Source organism: Chlorocebus sabaeus, chromosome 24, assembly GCF_047675955.1.
Source record: "Chlorocebus sabaeus isolate Y175 chromosome 24, mChlSab1.0.hap1, whole genome shotgun sequence".
In the NCBI taxonomy this organism is placed as follows: Eukaryota; Metazoa; Chordata; class Mammalia; order Primates; family Cercopithecidae; genus Chlorocebus; species Chlorocebus sabaeus.
In genome coordinates this window covers 32,103,205-32,122,820 of record NC_132927.1, presented here as the reverse complement: position 1 = coordinate 32,122,820, position 19,616 = coordinate 32,103,205, and the positions used below count along the sequence as shown (strand labels likewise).

General features: G+C 35.0%; 1 protein-coding gene across 11 annotated transcripts in view; it reads right to left on the bottom strand.

Annotated features, from left to right (window-relative positions):
- Window positions 1-2,107: 2,107 nt before the first annotated feature.
- The window catches only part of KTN1 (kinectin 1), a 100,597-nt gene continuing 83,088 nt past the window's right edge, over window positions 2,108-19,616 (bottom strand). For 7 of the 11 annotated variants that reach the window (XM_007986757.3, XM_037984019.2, XM_037984020.2 and 4 more), the window contains 10 exons: window positions 16,184-16,264; window positions 15,337-15,426; window positions 15,114-15,206; window positions 14,273-14,344; window positions 13,962-14,045; window positions 13,721-13,804; window positions 11,084-11,167; window positions 8,567-8,659; window positions 7,336-7,456; window positions 2,108-2,590 (listed from right to left, as the gene is read on the bottom strand). In XM_007986757.3, coding sequence (XP_007984948.3) covers window positions 2,586-2,590; window positions 7,336-7,456; window positions 8,567-8,659; window positions 11,084-11,167; window positions 13,721-13,804; window positions 13,962-14,045; window positions 14,273-14,344; window positions 15,114-15,206; window positions 15,337-15,426; window positions 16,184-16,264 — 807 coding nt within the window. In that variant the 3' untranslated portion in view covers window positions 2,108-2,585. The remainder of the gene's footprint in view (window positions 2,591-7,335; window positions 7,457-8,566; window positions 8,660-11,083; window positions 11,168-13,720; window positions 13,805-13,961; window positions 14,046-14,272; window positions 14,345-15,113; window positions 15,207-15,336; window positions 15,427-16,183; window positions 16,265-19,616) is intronic. The other 4 variants (XM_007986759.3, XM_007986762.3, XM_073011009.1 and 1 more) reach the window with 1 other exon arrangement.

Below are 19,616 nucleotides of genomic sequence, written 5' to 3'. Positions count from 1 at the left end.
TCTCTTTTTGGGGATTAAGAAGTCTGCCCCTGACTATTCGTTATTCTCTTCCTGTAAGCTTTCTTCAATGTGTAATTTTCTTAGGGCTTTCTGCCTCAGTAGACTGTGATAGTGGCAAGGAGAGCCATTCAAGTTTGATGGTACAGGATTCCTTCTCTTTTGATGCTCCCTTCCTCTCCTGGAGACAGGTTTGTAATATACTGGGAGAAGGTGAACGGTCGGGGATTAATGAGGCAAGGAGGCTAGTTTGGCCTTTAAGCACTCAGTGCAACTAAGGAGCTGGGAATATTTAACTGTAAGGGGAATGAACGTAGAGCACAGAATTATCTTTGCATATCTGAACAATCACTGAGAGTGTGATAAGCTTTTTCCTATGTGATTCTGTAGTAAGAAAGGACAGATTGATGCAAGTATCAGGGACACAACTTTTAATGTCATACAAGAACCATTAACAATTAGAGCTGTCAAGTTAGAAAAGGCAATGTTGTGAACTTCCTGCTACTTCAGAGGCAAAAGATGAATGACTGTAAAGTTGAGATGTTGAGGGAAGGGACACAAACTGACAGGAGACTGGACTGTGTCCCCAGAGTCCTTTAACATTTATTTTTTTTAATTAAAACATACAGAGAGGTTGAAAAAATAATAGAATTACACAATTCTTCTGAGGAACTTAGCTCTGAAGAGAGAAAGAGTAGTAAGAAGACACCATAACTTGGAAGGCAGAATTTGTTACAGGTGGCAGCAACATGAGCACCTTTAGGCAATGGCAAAGGACAAAGTTAAGAGGCTGATATGATATCTGACCTTCAGATCAATTTCCCAATGATTTGCTGAAAGCAGCAAAGGTAGCAAAAGGTAAAGTGAATCCCCACACCAGTCCTCACTGGCCCTAAGAAGTCACTTCAGTTGATTTCTATATGCCTTAGAAATACCGTATGTGCAGTGTTAGGAAACACCACTTTAGATAATCTTCAATCTCCAAAAATGAATTTTATCCATTCATTCATTTAAATAGTTGAGCACAATGAAGTATCAGGCACTGTCTCAGGCTACAGATACAGCAAAGAACCAAAGATATATTTCCTGCCCTTGTGGAGTTTCCTTACTGATGGGAGCAAGGGGAGTAGATATCAAGTATGACAGACAATAAAGTAGAATAGGGAGGGCAGGAAGGATAGTAGATAGTCAGGAAAGACTTAATGAGAACGGTGACATTTAAGCAGATTTCAACATAGTGAAGGAGCAAGCCAAAGCTGACATACCAGAGGAGAGTTCCAAGCCCCGAGAACAGTAAATGCAAAGGCCCCATGACAGAAGCATGACTGTTACGTGCACAAAAATAACCAGATGACCACAGTGCAGCCTAATGGGTACTTTAGTACTGAATGGCACAAAGTATTTCTCAGTAGTTAATTAGCATCTGAAGTGTTTTTAACCAATTATTAAAAAAACTTTCATCGGCCAGACACAGTGGCTCACACCTGTAATCCCAGCCCTTTGGGAAGCCAAGATGGGTGGATCACCTGAGGTCAGCAATTCAAGACCAGCCTGGCCAACATGGTGAAACCCCCTCTCTACTAAAACTACAAAAATTAGCCAGGCATGGTGGCGCACACCTGTAATCCCAGCTACAGGAGAATCTCTTGAATCTGGGAGGTGGAGGTTGCAGTTAGTCCAGATCACGCCACTGCACTCCTGCCTAGACAACAGAGTGAGACTCTATCAAAAAACAGTAACGACGACGAAACTGTCAACAAAAAAGATAACACATCTAAACTGTGTAACAGTGCCTGAAAAACTAAAAGTTAATTATTATTACTTCAAAAAAAATTATAGAAATGGTAAAAATAGAGCTCCTCTACCTGAAATGTGGGTGGTAAGTCTGAAATCCTAAATGCTTGCTCTGTCCTTTCTGAAATCCCAGCACTCCTGGGCACTTTACATTGGACCAAACTGAAGAGGACCCACAGCACCAGTTAGAAAGGTTATAGAAACTACATAAACCTACCTTGTTGAATAGTTGCAATTAATAGCTGTATTCTAAATTATAATGATCTGTACTACTAATGAAATTGTTAAAGCTCAATAAAAATTAGAACAAGTCAAGTTTGAATAATAAGCATCCTTTTATTTGCTGACGCCATTACAAAAACCGATTACATTAGCAACAAAAAAAGTGTTTTCTTGAGTTGAAGTCAGAGGCAGTTACTTCCCAAAATGTTAAGTAAAACAGTGTACAACATCAGTATTAAAATGTTAAATTTTACATTGTCTTTACCACTTTGATCTTCTGAACAATTTTATTGAGCAAAATAAGATAAAAGATTACATGTTTATCTTCAGGAATGTAAAGGTCTAATTATTCAAACAGTTTTTATTATAAAACTAAACTCTGAAGGTGTCTACAGAGTTGGCTTTTTTTTTTTCTTTCTTTAAATCAGTAGTCTAACAAGGATTAGAAAAGACAAAACTCTGTTCAGTGTTTCTGACAAAGTAGAAAGGGTGAAAACATAAATAAGGCTTTAATTTGGCAAAATATAATACAATGCCTTTTTTATCCTCAAATGAACAGTTTCCCAATTACTTCACTCTGTAAAAGATCAGAAAGAATGAATTTCACTTTAAAACAAAGCAACAGAAGGCAATCAGAAGACATCTGTCAAACACCAAAAGTACATATTCCATTTGATCTAGCATGGCCCTTTGAACTAGGCTCAAAGCAATTCACACTAATGGTAACCAAAATGAGAAAAATCTCAGGATTCAAAGGAAACAAGCTTTTAGGTAGGTATTTTTAAATGTGAGCCAAATTATGTTAGAAAACATTTAAGAGAACAACACTGGTAATCCATTTTTATTAGTCCTACTAAGAGAATGTAAAGCTAAAGTGATTGAGTAGCACTGAAAAGAGGTTGAATACAATCTTACCCCAGTGAATAAATAATTTAAAGGAGCAGACATACTTTTTTTTTTTTTTAGGTCATACGAAGTTTTCTAAGTTAGATGACTACAGAAATTAAACTTCAAAAGCCATCAGAGAGACTAAGAGGACTTGACCAAACACAACATGTTAAATTTTGCCTTGGATTCTAGTTTGGGGAAAATAGTTAAAAAGTTATATTCGGTACAACTGACAAAATGTGAATAAAAGTTTAATATTGGATAGTATGTAACTACTGTTTCCTCTTTTTGGATGTAATAATGGTACCACTGGTTGGTAAAACAATGTCTTGTTTTCGGAGATGCATGCTAAAGTACTTAGAGATAAAATGTTATAATGACTAAAACTTACTTTCAATTAGTTTAACAACAACAAAATATGTAGACGTATAGAAAGAGATGAAGCAGGTGGAGGGTTTACGGGTGCTATACTATTCTTTCAACTTTATGTGTGAAATTTTTCAAAATAAAAAGTTTAGAGGAAAGAAGCAATTAGAAAATTAAAAAGCAAAGTTATCCCTGGCTATTAACAGTTGATCGGAAAAGTCTAAAAAGATCACTAGGACATTAAACTCTAAAGTGCTATGTAAACATATTACTGAAAATGAAAACCTGATCCATATGATAGCCAAGGTTCAGTGTAGAAATAAGATAAGTTTTTCTCCACAGCATTAACTCTTGTACTTCAGGAGCACTATGAAAGGACTTTTTCTTTCAGAAACAACAGATGACCGAATCACGTAAGAATCTATTTGCTACAGGGAGTACAGAGAGCACACACAGAGCTTCACCTCCATTTCTTCTGGATAATACTGTAAGCCTCTCCAATACACTACTGATAAATCAAATATCAACTTTAGGAAAAAGTCAGAATCGACTGACAAAACTTGTAAGAGGCTGGCCAAAAAAAAAAAAAAAAAAAAAAGACAAAATGAGGAGAAAAGAAAACAGTGACAAAAGGGATCAGGGAACACAGTGCCTGAATTAGGGAGAAGAAAAGCACTGATTAAGAACACAAGCCCTGTGCCCAAACTACCTTGATTTAAACCCCAGCTCATCCATTTATTAGCTGTATGACCATGGACAAGTTATAGAATCTCTTTGGGTCTGTTGTAACATGGGAATAATACTACCTACCTACCTAACGCACAGGGTGGTTGTGAAGAAGTTAAACGAGTTGCTACATGTTGGAAGCATGCTTATGCTTACAGACATACTCATGAAGTATCAGCTATTTAAATTATCATCCTCCCTCAACAGGATTCTACAAACTGGTTCCAAGATAAGGTAACCTGGGATAATAAAGTTTTCCCATTTGGTTAGAAACACACCTAGAATACTTAGAAACCAGGCAAATGTGAAACAAAAAGAGTAGATATCTGGGAACAAAAAAGTATATTATAAAATGCCAATACTGTCAATTCATATAAAAGGTATCTTAATCTCCCAACCCCCCAAATGGAAAGAGGAAGATGGTAGCCTTTTCTTTTTTTGATTGGGGGGAGGGGCGGGGGGAGGAAAAATAGGCAACGGGAAAAAAAAATTCCAAAAGAAAAGTTTTCACAAATTAAAGATATCAGTTAAATACACCTACCCCTACAGCTCTAAGAAATGCTAAATATTATGTATCAGGATTTAGAAAAACTATATTACTGCATATTATCTCTTACATATTTGTTTTTAAAAACAACTCTCCCTTTATTGAAATATGTGCAGCATTATCATAAACAATTCATATGTACTTGTGTATATTTTTAAAGGTTTCTTGACATCAGATATACTAACCTACTACCTACATTCCAATGATTAAGAAATGTGTATTTTCAATTTAATTATCTCATGTCAGTTTAAATAGAGTACACAGGAGGGAGAATATATGTAGCAAAAATGATAGCTAAGGATAAAAACCTGAGGGTAACACAAACATTTAAAGGGTATAAAGAAGAGCTATGGGAACCAAAACATAAGTGCATACGGAAGAATTATCAACGTCAATGCCAGGTAGAGCCTAAGGAATGAAGTTCGAGAGTGCCTGGTGTTGGCCAGGCGCGGTGGCTCAAGCCTGTAATCCCAGCACTTTGGGAGGCCGTGACGGGTGGATCACGAGGTCAGGAGATCGAGACCATCCTGGCTAACATGGTGAAACCCCGTCTCTACTAAAAAATACAAAAAAAACTAGCCGGGCGAGGTGGCGGGTGCCTGTAGTCCCAGCTACTCAGGAGGCTGAGGCAGGAGAATGGCGTGGACCCGGGAGGCGGAGCTTGCAGTGAGCTGAGATCCGGCCACTGCACTCCAGCCTGGGCTACAGAGCGAGACTCCATCTCAAAAAAAAAAAAAAAGAGTGCTTGGTGGGCCTCTATTTTCATAACAATCCAGTCTATCATTCATGATATAATACTGTCAACCACACACTTGCCAAACTTGGACTTATGTTTATCAGCTGACAAAAGAATGTTGCGCTATCACTTGGGGAGCTGCCTGCCAACTGTGTTGTGAGGGTGTACAGATATATTTTAATAAATTACTACAATTTTCTAAATCAAGAAGAAAAAGTGTTAATAACAATGACTCATATAAGTCTCAAATGTAATACAATTAAAACAAATGTGGCAACAGACAAGCCAAAAATAGTTCCTAAGACTTAAAATGAGTAGACTACATGTATTTAGGAAGAAAAGGAAAACATTAAAGAACACCTATGAGACGCTAAAGAGAGAATATTGCTTAGGTCTAAAAGCAAGAATAATAGGCAATCTTTTCATTGTTTAAGCTCTCTAGAAATGAAACCCTTCCCTTATAACACAAAGGTCTAATGTCAGCATTTTTGACATATTTCATAAGTACTTTCAGTATCTTATCATATGCAAAAGAATGGCCTATACTGGATCTAGCAATTAGTGATCATTAATGATTTTTGCAAAAATGATTTCATTGGAATAGCAGGAAGAAAAGCCATTCTAGAGCAGATAAAGTAATCAATAACAATAAATAAGTAGATACTAAGAGAGTATTTTCTTAAGAATACTAAACAGTAAAAAAGTCAAAAATAAGGGTGGTAACCTGAAGGAAGTACAAGGTTAAAATAAGCCATCTGGGCATGTTTTCAAGACTGAACAGAGGCAGCCAGTGGAAAGAATAAGGCTGAAGTCCTGGGAAGGAGAGATGGAACAGTTTCCCTAGGAAGCAAGGTTATTTCCTAATTTGGAAAAGTGAGGAAATGTGGCAGAATTTTTACACTGGGAAGCTGGAGAAGTCAGCTTACCAAGGATAAAAGATTTGGGATGAGGCTTAATTACTTTTGCTGATATGCTGGGCTTATTGTATGGAAAGTCATGTTTGAAATAACTGACCTGAATTAGCACTTTGAGGGAGAGCATGTGTCAAGGCAGGCCAGAGGATGATCACTCTGAAGTGAGACAAAATGCTCCTGTAACATCAAAATGGAAGTCCATCCCAACTTTTCCAGGACACCTAAGCTCTCCCTGAGGCCTTGTATAGCCCAACACAGTATTATCAGAGGTTCTGAAAGGGATAATTCAGTGATGAGTTGCCCCTCAGGGTCTCCAGGATATCAGGATTATTTTAGAGAAAATAGCTTCAAAAGAAGAATATCTGAAGTATCCAGTGCACATTTGAATACTCTAATTACGCTCTAGGCAGTGTGACTTCAGTTATTCATAAAACAGGTAAAATCCAGGTAGCAACTGGAAAAAAAAAACAAAAAACCTACAACCAGAAAAACAAAAACTGCACTCACCAGCTAGACTACAAGTCATTTTAAAATGCTACCAAACCTGGCCCTTCCAAGGTAATATAGACAATAAAAGCTCATAACACGACTTGGTTAATTACGGGTTTACTTATCCTCAAGTAAAAATCTCACTTCAGGAGCTAATGAATGAATTTCTTAGGTTACCTAACAAAAGCAAACTTAAATAAAAATCAGCTTTCAATTTTAAGAAAATGTGGTGACTTTACTTTCAGTTCAGCAATCTTACCTCAGTTAAAATGTTATGGTCATTTTATTTTGGGAGGGAGAAAAGGAAGAAGGAAGGGAGAGGGGAGAAAAGGTCACGGACAGAATCAACTACCGAAGCAGTTGCAGGTATTAAGGCAACAAACACAAACCCAGGCAGCCAAGTTACAAGAGAATCTGTTTGATACAAAGGTCAAAGGAGGTAAAGATAACCCCTCCAAGCTACAAGACCTTCAAAATATGCACAAAATAGAACTAAAGCTCCAAGAAAGCTAAAGGCTATCGTCTGGAAGTTCTGAGAGAGATAAAGAAGGAATATTTCCTCTAGTGAAGTGAGTTTCCTTTATTTATGTAAATATACATTACATATACACCTAATGTCAATTACCCATAGACAACAATATTTCATTTGTCCTTACCTAACACCTGGTAGTGCTCTTTCTCCTTTGTGAGCTGTTGGTTTACTGCCTGAAGCAATTGCTGTAACTGTGTTACAGTCTGATTTAGACTTACAGACATTGTCTCCTTCTCAGAAGAGTCCTGAAAAGAAGATGGAAGTGATGATAAACTCCATACACAAGGAAAAGAAATGTACAACCAAACAACAGAAAATGTTATATTGCTGATTTAAATACAAACATTTAAAAATCTGAACAATGACATGAAAATCAACAACAGCAAAAAACACACAGAGAAATACTGTTTGCTAACTAGTGGTGCAAACTAGTTGGCACCAAAGAAAACTGCATTATAAATGTTGTCACTTGGCCACAAAAGAAAAAAAAAAATCTAGAATCTATGACTATCAGAAATATATCCATTTTTTCTTTCAGAGAAAAAATTTGCCCCACAAAAGAAAGCACACTCCAAACAGTGAAAAAAAAAGTTAATATATACTGAGCTCTTACTAAGTAAGTGCCAGGCACTGTTGTAAGTACTAACTATTTTAAGTGTTTTTATGTATTAACTCATTTACTTCTTTCAAAAACCCTACAGGATAGGTACTATTCTCATTGCCTTTTACAGATGGGGCAACTAAAGCACAGAGTGGCTAAAGATTTGCCCAAATTCACATAGCTACTAAGTGGCAGAGCCAGGATTCAAACGTAGGCAGTCTAGCTCCAGAATCTATACTTTAAGCCAGTGACACCCAATCTTTTTGGCACCAGGGACCAGTTTTGTGAAAGACAATTTTTCCACAGATGGGTGAGGGAGGATGGTTTCGGGATGAAACTGTTCTACCTCACATCATCAGGCATTAGATTCTCATAAGGAGCATGCAGTTCACAATAGGGTTTGCACTCCTATGAGAACCTAATGCTGCCACTGATCTGACAGGAGGCAGAGCTCAGGCAGTAATGCTCATTCACCCACCACTCATCTCCTGCTGTGTGGCCTGGTTCCTAACAAGCCACTGACTGTTACCTGTCCACAGTCCAGGGATTGGAGACCACTGCTCCATACCTCTCAACACAAACCTTAAAATTAACATACCTCACTAAGCAAAAATGAGATCAAACATCACTACATTTTAGGGACAGGATATTTTCAAGAAAGATGACTTTAGGAGACGGACCTTATGCATTTTTGTTCTTCACACAGGTCACAAGGTAACTAGCTCAGAGATCTGGGGATGAAGAAAATACATACCGTTTCTGGGGAAACATCACTATTTTCAATAACAGTAATGTCTCCAGCAGCTTTTACTATTTTTGACTGGATAAGCTCCAGTGACTGTTGAGCCTATAAGGAAAGCAATATGGTAGGTACTAAATAATACAGTTGATAATACATAAAAAATGAATAATTTTATTCACTTCGTAGAAGATAAAAGCTCCTCTCAAACGATAAGGTTTTTCCCTCCAAAATGAAAATAGCTTCACCCCCCACCAGATTATAAGAACATATGTTCACTGCTTTTAAAAGCTTAAGTAATACAGAAACTATATAAAGAAATTTAAAAACAGAAATAACCATAGTTGATATTTAGGTTAGTATTAATCTAGATAAAAGGTTAGCCAAATCTGGCCCAAAGCCTGTTTTTGTACAGAACACAGGCTAAGAACGTTTTTTACTTTTTAAAGGGTTATGCTGTGGGGCGCAGTGGCTCACGCCTGTAATCCTAACACTTTGGGAGGCCAAGGTGGGTGGATCACCTGAGGTTGGGAGTTCCAGACCAGCCTGACCAACATGGATAAATCCTGTCTCTACTAAAAATACAAAATTAGCTGGGTGTGGTGGAACATGCCTGTAATCCCAGTTACTAGGGAGGCTGAGGCAGGAGAACCGATTGAACCTGGGAGGCGGAGGTGGCAGTGAGCCAAGATAGTGCCATTGCACTCCAGGCTGGGCAACAAGAGCGAAACTCCATCTCAAAAAATATAAAATAAAGGGTTATGTTAAAAAAGAGACAAAAATATTCTAAAGAGATCACATGTGACCCACAAACCCTAAAAAAGCTTTAGGATTTGTCCACCCCTAGTTTAGATCCCTCTCTACATATTATGTGCTTACAGAAAATATTACATAAATGAGCTTTAACATACATACTGCTTTATACTTACCTGTTTTACAAAGTATGTTATTAACCTTTTTTTTTTTTTTTTTTTTTAAAGACAGAGTCTTGCTCTGTCGCCTAGGCTAGAGTGCAGTGGTGCAATCTCGGCTCGCTGCAACCTCTGCCTCCTGGGTTCAAGAGATTCTCCTGCCTCAGCCTCCTGAGTAGCTGAGACTGCAGGTGCGCACCACCACTCCTGGCTAATTTTTGTATTTTTAGTAGAGACGGAGAGGTTTCACCATGTTGGCCAGGCTGGCCTTGAACTCCTGACCTCAGGTGATATGCCCACCTCGGCCTCCCAAAGTGCTGGGATTACAGGCATGAGCCACCACACCCAGCCATTATTAACTTTTTTAAGTCAAATATTTATGTGTATTTCCAATCAAATGTTGCACAATATTTCTACTGTATAGGTATGGGACAGTTAATTGTCATCTATCATTGCCATAAGATGGTGTGTAAGTAAGTAAGATGGTGTATCTGTAACTTTAAGCACTTGTTTAGTATTTTTAAAGTACTTTCTAAGAAACTACATCGCTAGGCTAAATTGCATGTTTTATATTTTGATCCAGAGGTTAAAAATTAAAATCATGTATCAAAGTAAACTGACTGCTCAACCATGACAGTGCAGTAAGCATCAAAATTTGTCCTCTAAAACAGACCCAAATTCACATTTTGTCTACACTAAAATAATCTGAAACACTAGTGGATTCCTAGACTTTTACATAACAATTATAAACTATAAGCATATAGAATCAAAAAAAAAATCCAACTCTTTAAAAGTATTATTTTTAAAAATGAGATAACTTTTAAAATCTATTAGAATATCAAATATTTAAACGGTAGACAATATCCAATACTGGTGAGCGTATAGGGAAATACATGTCCTCATACCATGTTGGGAGCAGTATAAAGTATTACTGTTGGGTTTCTGGGATTCCATTTTATACTATCAAAATTTAAGATGTGCGTACCTCTTGTTCTTGCAACTCCAAAGAGTGACATTTGTTTTGCTAATGATGATATATCCCATAAACACTATCATAGCTCTAAAACAGCTTTGATATAAGCATATGTGAATTCTACCATTAAAAATATCTCAAAATAGAATTATAAATAACCTGTCAAGCCAATGCAAAGAAATGCAGTCCTAAAAATCATTCATTTGCATTGAGATTAGGAAAAATATATTTGTATGAAGAAATAAATGAAGGAAAAACTTCTAAAAAAAAATAGAAATTTATAACTTTGTTTTATCCAAAAGACCAAGAGAAAAATACTTTGTAAATGAATACACAGCCAAATCCCAATTTTAAAAAATATATGGATGCAGCCAAATTTTAATAACTCCAACTAAATTTTACTCTGTACTTTATAAAGCAATTAAATATAGAAATGTGATGAAATAATGAGGTGAATTAAGAATCCTGGAAAAACAAGCCAAAAAGTTTTGTTCCAAAATAGTAACTAATAATAAGCAGCTTAAATTTATAAAAGGTTAATATAATGATGCAAAACAACAAACCCAGAATTAGCAGCATAACTTTGCTTAAGATTCAACACACAACATAGGCTCATGATACTACATCTCTAGGACAAACAGTGCCTACCTTATGCAAATCACCAGCTACCTTCTGTCTTTCATTTTGTTCAGTTCTAAGTTTTGTGAGTGTTTCATTTAACTGTGCCTTCAACTGTAAAAATAAAGAAACATCACAATTAACTTAATTTGCATCATTCTTTGATTATGCTGATACCTCTAGGACTGAAGAATGAATGGGACTGCTAACAGTTATTATGCACAGTGGATTAGCCAATATGCTGCACCAGATGTATAGAAAGGCTAAGCAGTAGAGGTTTCCATCTGTAAAGCTAAACATAAGAAAAGCCACAGAAATGAACTAGTTTAGAGTAGAAAACCACAAATGCGAAAACAAAACCATCAAATTCCAGTAAAGTGCCTTTTAAAGGTATCGGTATTTATAGTCACTGAAATTACTCCAAATTAAAAACCAAACAGATACTTTACCCATTAGTTTCTAAAGGTTTTCTTAATCTATACAGTTAAAGAGTCAATTATATAATATTTTTAAAGACATTGAACAGAAGACTACAAATCCAATCAAATTAAAACTCCCAAAATACTGACCATCATTTAAGGCTTCACTAAGGGGTAGTACAAGACCACACTGGCCTAAATTATACCATCAAGAAATGCCTTACGATACACCTATGAATAACCAATCTGTCAAAACAGAAAGTTCTGTAACTCCAATGCAAATATATAATGCCACTTCTCTGATTTTCCAATTAAATATGAGCAAGGAAAATGAACTATATTGCTCCCAAAAAACTTTCTTCTTATTCTCATAAGGTAATTGTTTTTGCTTCCCACCCATGGGCACTTTTGAAACAGTTCTGGAGGCCCAAAGGTGGAAATATAAGGCAGTGACATTTAAAATTGGAGGGAGAATTAAAAAGGGGCAGCAGTGGGGCAGAGGGAAATTCCACTTGGAAATTTTATCTGAGGAACTCTGTAAGTACCCAAATAAATTTTGCTCCTTTATATAACTTTGAGTTTTAATATTCTCCATCAGAGAAATGAACCTTTTGGCGGAAGAATACACAAAGTACATACAGGCAAACAAAGCTATTTTATCACAAAAAGTAGTAGCAGTTATCCTGAGCAAACAAACATCAAAATAAAATTCCAAACTCAAGACTAGGGAAAAAAAGTAAGTATCAACCACTCAAAATAATCTCCTGACGGAACTAGAGTGACAAAAAATCAAAATAAAGCATTAAGCTGAGTGGAGATGTAACCATGTAACTGTTGAGTCAGCCACTAAGCACAAAGTTAATAAGTAAAATCTCCAACAACTAGTTAGAAATGATTTTTTAAAAACATATTATAGGGTGAGGACTTATAGTCATGACATATCATAGTCTTAATCTGTGCAATGTATAGCACAGAACTAATCTCACAATGCAGTGTGAATGAGTTCAATTAAAGCAAAACATTGGTAAATAAAACAAAGATTTAAAAATTAGAGGTGTAGGGCTCTGTGTGTATAGGGCTGTGTGTGAACATCCCTAATCTGAAAAACTCTGAAATGCTCCAAAATCCTGAACTTTTTAAGCACTGACATGACACTCAAATGAAATGTTCATTGGAGCATTTCAGACTTCGGATTTTCAGATAAGGGACACATACAGAGCAAGCATATAATACAAATAATCCAAAATCCCCCCAAAAATTGCTGGTTCCAAGCATTCCAGATAAAGGATACACAACCTGTATTTCATACAGCTCTAAAAATTGATTCCCATAAATTTTTGCCATAACAGGATACTAACCACAAAAGAATGAGTTAAAGTTTTCTTGGTACATGGAGTAATGCTAAAAAGAAAATTCCAAACTGGGCAGGGTGAACTCTGGGTAAGGATAAAACTTACTGTAATCTTCTGAGAGTTTATTAAGGTACTTAAAAAAAAAATCTAATCCCTGTGCTGTAACAATTTTTAACTCACAAGGAAGACATAACAATTGTTGTTTGAAACAGAGAGCAAGACAGCCATATTTGTCTAATAGCTAAGTCTGTCACAATCAGTACAGTTTTTAGAAAACTTAAGAATAGGAATACAGGGTACTATATGTTTTAAGACATTTAACTAACTTTATCTCAAAGTCTATGCTAACTTTATCTCAAAGGATCACCATGCTCGAAATAATATGTTGATAATAAAGACTTTTATATGTTTTTTAATATTTGTAATATATAGAGAGACTAGGTTAAAATTAGAAACTGGATTACTGTCCTTGAATGAAGAATGTGTGTCTTTGGCTTTCAATATAATCTTCTCCCAGTTTAGAAAATAAAAGGCCCCATTAACTATGATAGTCTGAGAAGAAAATCTTTGTAACTCAGCCAACCTTTATTTCATTTCTTTATTCACAGAAAAGACTGCTGTTTGAAAAAACAGGATTTATAAAACACGGAAAATTTTGAAAAAGAGCTGGAAGCCAAACATGCCATTGTTAGGAGCTAAGAAAAGAAGGATCATTTTAGGAGTCAAGAAATGAAAGATAATCTTAGGAATCATCGGAATATGAAGATTATCTTAGACTTACAAAAAGGCCAAGCTAAAGATGTTAGCAAAGAAAAAAAAGCTTTGATGGTTTCTCCACATGTCAACAAAGTGTTTTCAGTGCCTACTTGATACCCAGTGGAGGACAAGCATCTTACCAAATTTAGCTCTTCATTCTGTCTTACTGCTTCAGAATATGAATCATCAAGTTTTTTCTGCAATTCAGTCAACAGATCTTTCAGCTGCAATGAAGTTTAGAGTTTAAGATTGATCTCCTTATGATAGCCCATGTTTTGTATGCTACTCGGAAGCTCTGCCACAAACAACTTATACTGAAATATCACTGTTATAAACAATCTGAATTGTGAAGCAAGTTTGAAAAGATTCTGTTGTAAGTACCTCTCTGACTTCTGTAACATAGGTAGATCGTTCCATCTCTGCCTTCTCTAGTTCCATTTCCAAATGTTCTCGTTCTCTTCTCAGCTAGCAATTCAACAAAGGAAAAGTTAACACACTTAAAATTTCCTTTCATAATATTTCCCCACAAGGCAAAGTTATGACACTTATGAATATAAAACTATATCAACTCAAACACTACCCAAGATATTAAGAGCATAACTATAAAGTAATCTTAAACCATACATCTTCAGACAACCATTAATGCTAAAAACAAATCTATAGGTTACAAGTAAAACAATCAAATAACATACATTTTCAATATCCTTATTTTCTCTTCTTAATCGCTCTAGCTCTTGTTCTGAAGATGTAAATGATGACTGCATCTGAAATGTGAAACAATTATATGGCCAAGTAAACCACCAAGGATATAGCGGTTTCTATCCTGTAGAATTCTGAATCAATTAAAAGACACTTCCAAGGTTTTGAAATGCATCTCATTTAAAGTCTTACTGAATTTTAAAAGACCTTAAACATGAGAGTCACATTGAACTTAATTTAAATTGTGGTCAAAACCTACTCCAGTTGTATATTAGGCTCAGCTAAAAGTGATTAATTTTTGATTAGTATTAACTGATATTCAGCTGTATTTATTCTGCAAGTGCATTAAAGTAGAGTACTATCAGCAACTGTAAATTCTGCACGTTGGTCCCAAAAAATAAGTGAGTAACAGATGGTACCCTTTATCACGCTGAAGTAAATGGGAGAAAAATTAAGGTTGCACAATAACATTCAGGTCCCACAAATAGAAGAATGACTAACTTTTTCTTGAATTCTGTATTATGGGTTAAATACTTTAAAACTGATTTTGAACCCACTATTCTTTACCTTATCACACAATAGTTCTATAACTAGCACTCTACATTCTATATGATTACCCTTGAGTCATACTTTAAAACCAGTGATTTTCAAACTTGGGTGGGCATTAGACTGTTCTGGAGGGCTCATGAAGACACAGACTGCTGCCACTCCACATACACGTTTTGGATTTGGTAGCTGGGTTGGGGCCCAAGAATGTGCATGGTGATGCTGATGCTGCTGGGCCAAGCCCCACACACTGAGAACCACTGCTCTAAGCTTTTCTTTTGTAAATACCTGTTTAATAGTCTTGTGTGATTCATCGACCTTAACTTTCCATTTATTTTCTTCTTGCTCAACACTTCTCTGTAGCTTCTGTAAAATTCCTTCCTACAGACAAAAGTATAGTTGTTTTGAAAAATTCATGTTCTAATGCCAAGATAAAAACTATTTAAGCCATGAAGGAAAAAGGTAATGATTTAAGGTAAAATCAAAATGTAGATTAAAAATCATTTCCTACTGTTTCTGCAAGGACGGATTTGTATTTTTCACACTCTAGCTGTAACAATGTGTGCATTTCATCAGCTTCTTTCAACTTGTGCTCTAGAACCTGCAAAGAATGAAATAAAGAAAACTTCCATAATTCTACCAGAAAGTTATGTGCTTCAAGTTTGTTTTAGTACTTAATACTGTATTATGATAAATGGTTTCAAAGTATTTCACAATGACACACTACATTTCGACCTTTCTAAGTAGCAATAAAGTTCATTCAATGACCCCTTTGGTCATTTTTATTAAACAATGCTATAATAAAAAGTCTTGGTACTAAAGTCTTTAGTCAGGTGGTAAGATCAAAGCAGACCACATGTGAAGTACAGTCACAATGCCTATGCTACTACACACATGGGAAATAGGGTTTTATTCATGCCACTTGAGATATAAGAAAACAATAATAATAAATCTCCCCAATTTCAGTAGCCAAGGATAAAAACCAATCCAGTTTCTAAATACCTCTAATGATGTATTTGGGGATGCTTCAGCAAACCAGTGAGATTCTACCTATCTCGACTGATCTTTACTTTTTAAATCTAGGCTAAAAAGATAGTAAGAGAAAAATATTCAATTTTAGAAACAATTAAAATACAGAATGAAAGGAATGGCAAACACTAGCTTCGTAAACAAACCAAATGCAAAGACGACCTACTGCATTTCAACTAAAATTTAAACAAAATGAAATCACCTTCTTACACTCTCTCAAAAGAGCCTTATTCGATTATCTTTTATCTTTTCCAAGCTCAAGAAGACAAAATCTTATCTGCTTCTTTTTTCTATGTTTAAATTACAAACAGTTCATTTCTTGAACTAACCTTAACCTCCTCTGACCCTGAAGTTCCAGCCATACATTCTTTTGCCTTCTTTTCAAATCCATGCAACCATTCACTATAACTCTGTGGATGAGAAAAGTTAAAATCATTAATTTTCAAAAACAAAAATCTAAATAAAACAGGTGAAACATTTAAAATAACCAAATTAGATAATTATAAAAGAAACCTACAGAGACAAACAGGACACTGCTACAAATTTCAAAGAGGAATGTACTGCGTAAGTTGGACATAACCCACTTTTAAAAACAAGCACTAAAAACAGACCTACGTACCTACCATCAAAATAAAATATTATATACTTAACCAAGAATATTTTCAACTGAATTCTGCAGTTGCAGGTAGAAAAACCTGGGTTCAAATCTGGCCTCTACCACTTACTAGCACCAGGACAAATAATCTTTAAAACACAAAAAACCCAGAATAATTTTTCAAACTGTTTCCAGATAAAACAGTTCTCCAAAATGAAGTATTTTGAGTTCATAAAGTGAAAGTTCAACTGAAGATGTTCCATTTGGAGGATTTCAAATTCTATGAAAATGCTCCAAGGACTCTAAAAATATTTCAAATTAGGAAATATTAAGTATTTTTAAAATCCTAATGAGAAGTGATATGCACACACATTTACTTATTTAAATCCAACAAAAACTCAATTTGTGCTGACAGGTTAGCTGATGTAAATATGCATATATTACAATTTTGGCATTTACTCTAAATTTTAGAAAAAATTACTCTCAATTATTGACGCTTATCTGAATTTTACACTTTGATAAAGAGGATCTGTGTGTCAGATACTTTAAATCAAATTTCCTCTTATTCCTTAAATCTTTGAATTAAATTTAAGATAAAAAACTCATGAAATTTTTATTAACTGCTATAATATAAACTGTTACATATGCAGCTGAATCAGGATTCTCTGCAAACTATCAAATAACAAAAAACAAGTAGATGCTGAGTCACTCCATAGTGCAATACCTTTAATAATATCAAATTAGTTTTAAAACACTATTTAACATTCTCACAACATAAAGCTGAACCAAGACTAAATGTACACTATCAGAATGCTACTTAACAGTTTCAACTATTGGCACCCAACATAAATTAAAATAAGTTAAAAAACTAGTTTCGTTGCTTAAAGTTTGTAAATCTCCCTCTAGGTCATATAATTTAGATCTCTCCTATGCTGACTGCTCAGCAAAACAATAAAAGAAAACAGTAAAAAAATTTATATATTTTTATATCTACTGATTATCTTGACTTATCCTAATGTTAATGAAGCCTATTGCTTTATTATTTTATAAGGTAAATAGTTTATTGTTCTTCATATCTTTACAAACCTAAAATGCCAGAGTCTAATGTTAGCACACAGAAAGTTTAGTACATTTCCTGTAGACTATATGCAGAAATATTCAACTTTTAACAAGTATATGAACAAAAGCCAAACAATATCATCCATATCTTATGATGACTTATAAATATTTATAGTGTCAAAAAGATTTGGTTACTGACAGTGGATAGTATTGCTGTTAAAAAAGAAAATTTTTACTGTTGGTGATCTTATACAATCTTTGAAGAACAGAAATTATCAATCATTAGTTCTCTTGGCTCATAAACTACTGCCAAAAAATACATTCCCCGGTATTATTTCTATAAATAAAATATAAAGTAGAAACAAAAACGGGTTATGCCACAAAGAAAAAAAATTAAATATATTAATAATAACCCTTTCTCTTAGGTTCAATTTAACAACAGCACTAGAACTGATAGCATATCTATACATTTACTTGGTGCTAGATATTTCATCAGTTCAACTCAAAAGTGGTAGAGATCTCCTAAACTGATCAAATCTGAACATATCCTCGATAGTTACAATGGAAACAAAGGAGTTTTCTCTCCTTACTTGAAATAAATGTAGGCTATACTTAACTCAGACTACAAATAGAACAAGCCATTAAGTTTACTTACCCCACCCCTAGCACCCACAGAGCTCCTTGGAGAAATAGTTGATTCTATGTTTGGGGCAGGAAATGTATATGATAAATCAGGAGCACCTTATCATACCACAAAGCATAGAAGCTATCAAAGTTTAGCAGCATTGTGTCAAAACGACTTGGTAACCAACCTAAATAAGTTCCAATGGGCCAAAGGAAGACAAGCAGACATTACGAATCTCCTGATAAAAGTGCACACCACTGCCTATGAAGTGGTCTTGCCCCTACTCTACCCTACACCAAAAATACTGAGCCTTAATCTGACTAGGAATCAGATTCCTGATTACAGATTTGACACATAAAAGATATATAAAGAAAAGAGGAACATGCTACCACCACAGGGATGCAGTCAACTAAATCCAAACTGTGGGAAACTTCATAGGAAACCACTAAGTCTTTTGTTTTTTTTTTAAAGGAGGTGGGGTGTTGCTGAGAAAGAGTGGGAGAACCCGTGGATTAAAAAATATCTAAGAGATGTCTCTAACCAGTTACATACTGACCTTATTTGGATCCTGATTAAAACAAACTACAGTAAGTTATTATTTAATAAAATAGACAATTTATATGACAACTGGAGAAACGCATACTATACAAAATTAAGAATGTGTTTTCAAGTGTAATATGATACTTTTTAAAGACAAATACTTATGTTTTAGAAATGTGTACTGAAATATTTACGGATGAAACGCTCTGATGTTTGAGTTCCTTCAAAATAATCTAGGGAGTACAGGGTAGGAGGTAAAACATGATTGCTTATATGCATGCCATGCACTGATAAGTGCCATGGAGACATGTTGGGTAAATGGGGCCTCATTATGCTTGTCTCTCTACTGTTGAACAGTTTTCCATTAAAAAAAAAAAAAAAAAAAAAAAAAAAAAAAAAAAAGACCCTACACTCTATTTCAGGAAACTCACATGCACATTCACTGACTTTCTCTGCCCTCAAATAATTATTGTTAATTCTCTGAACAAACAAGAACATGTACTACCTTAAATAAACCAAGTTGTTCTGTATTATCTGTAAGATTTCTGCTTGAAGAAGGTAATAGATGACCAAAAATCTTGAGTTTTAAAATGTAAAGAGCCTGGTTCATAGTATCAAGTACATTAAGGAAGTATTGCTAAAACTAAGAAGCAATCACTTAAAATTAAGTTTGAAATAAAGCCATTAAGAATGTTACCATATTGGTTTTATTAGCATTAAAAAACACTTCTTTCCCAAATGATGTTTTTAATCCCCTAAATAATGTCTCATAAAATGTTATAGAAACAAAAGTATCAGGTAAATAAAAATCAGTTTTAAATCAAGTTATTAATCTTTACTGAAAAGCACCAGCTTAACAATGGGAAAGATCAAGGAATCAGCACTCTACTGAAACCAAGAGGAGTGCAAATGATGTTGCTTATTCATACCTTTCCTGAATAAT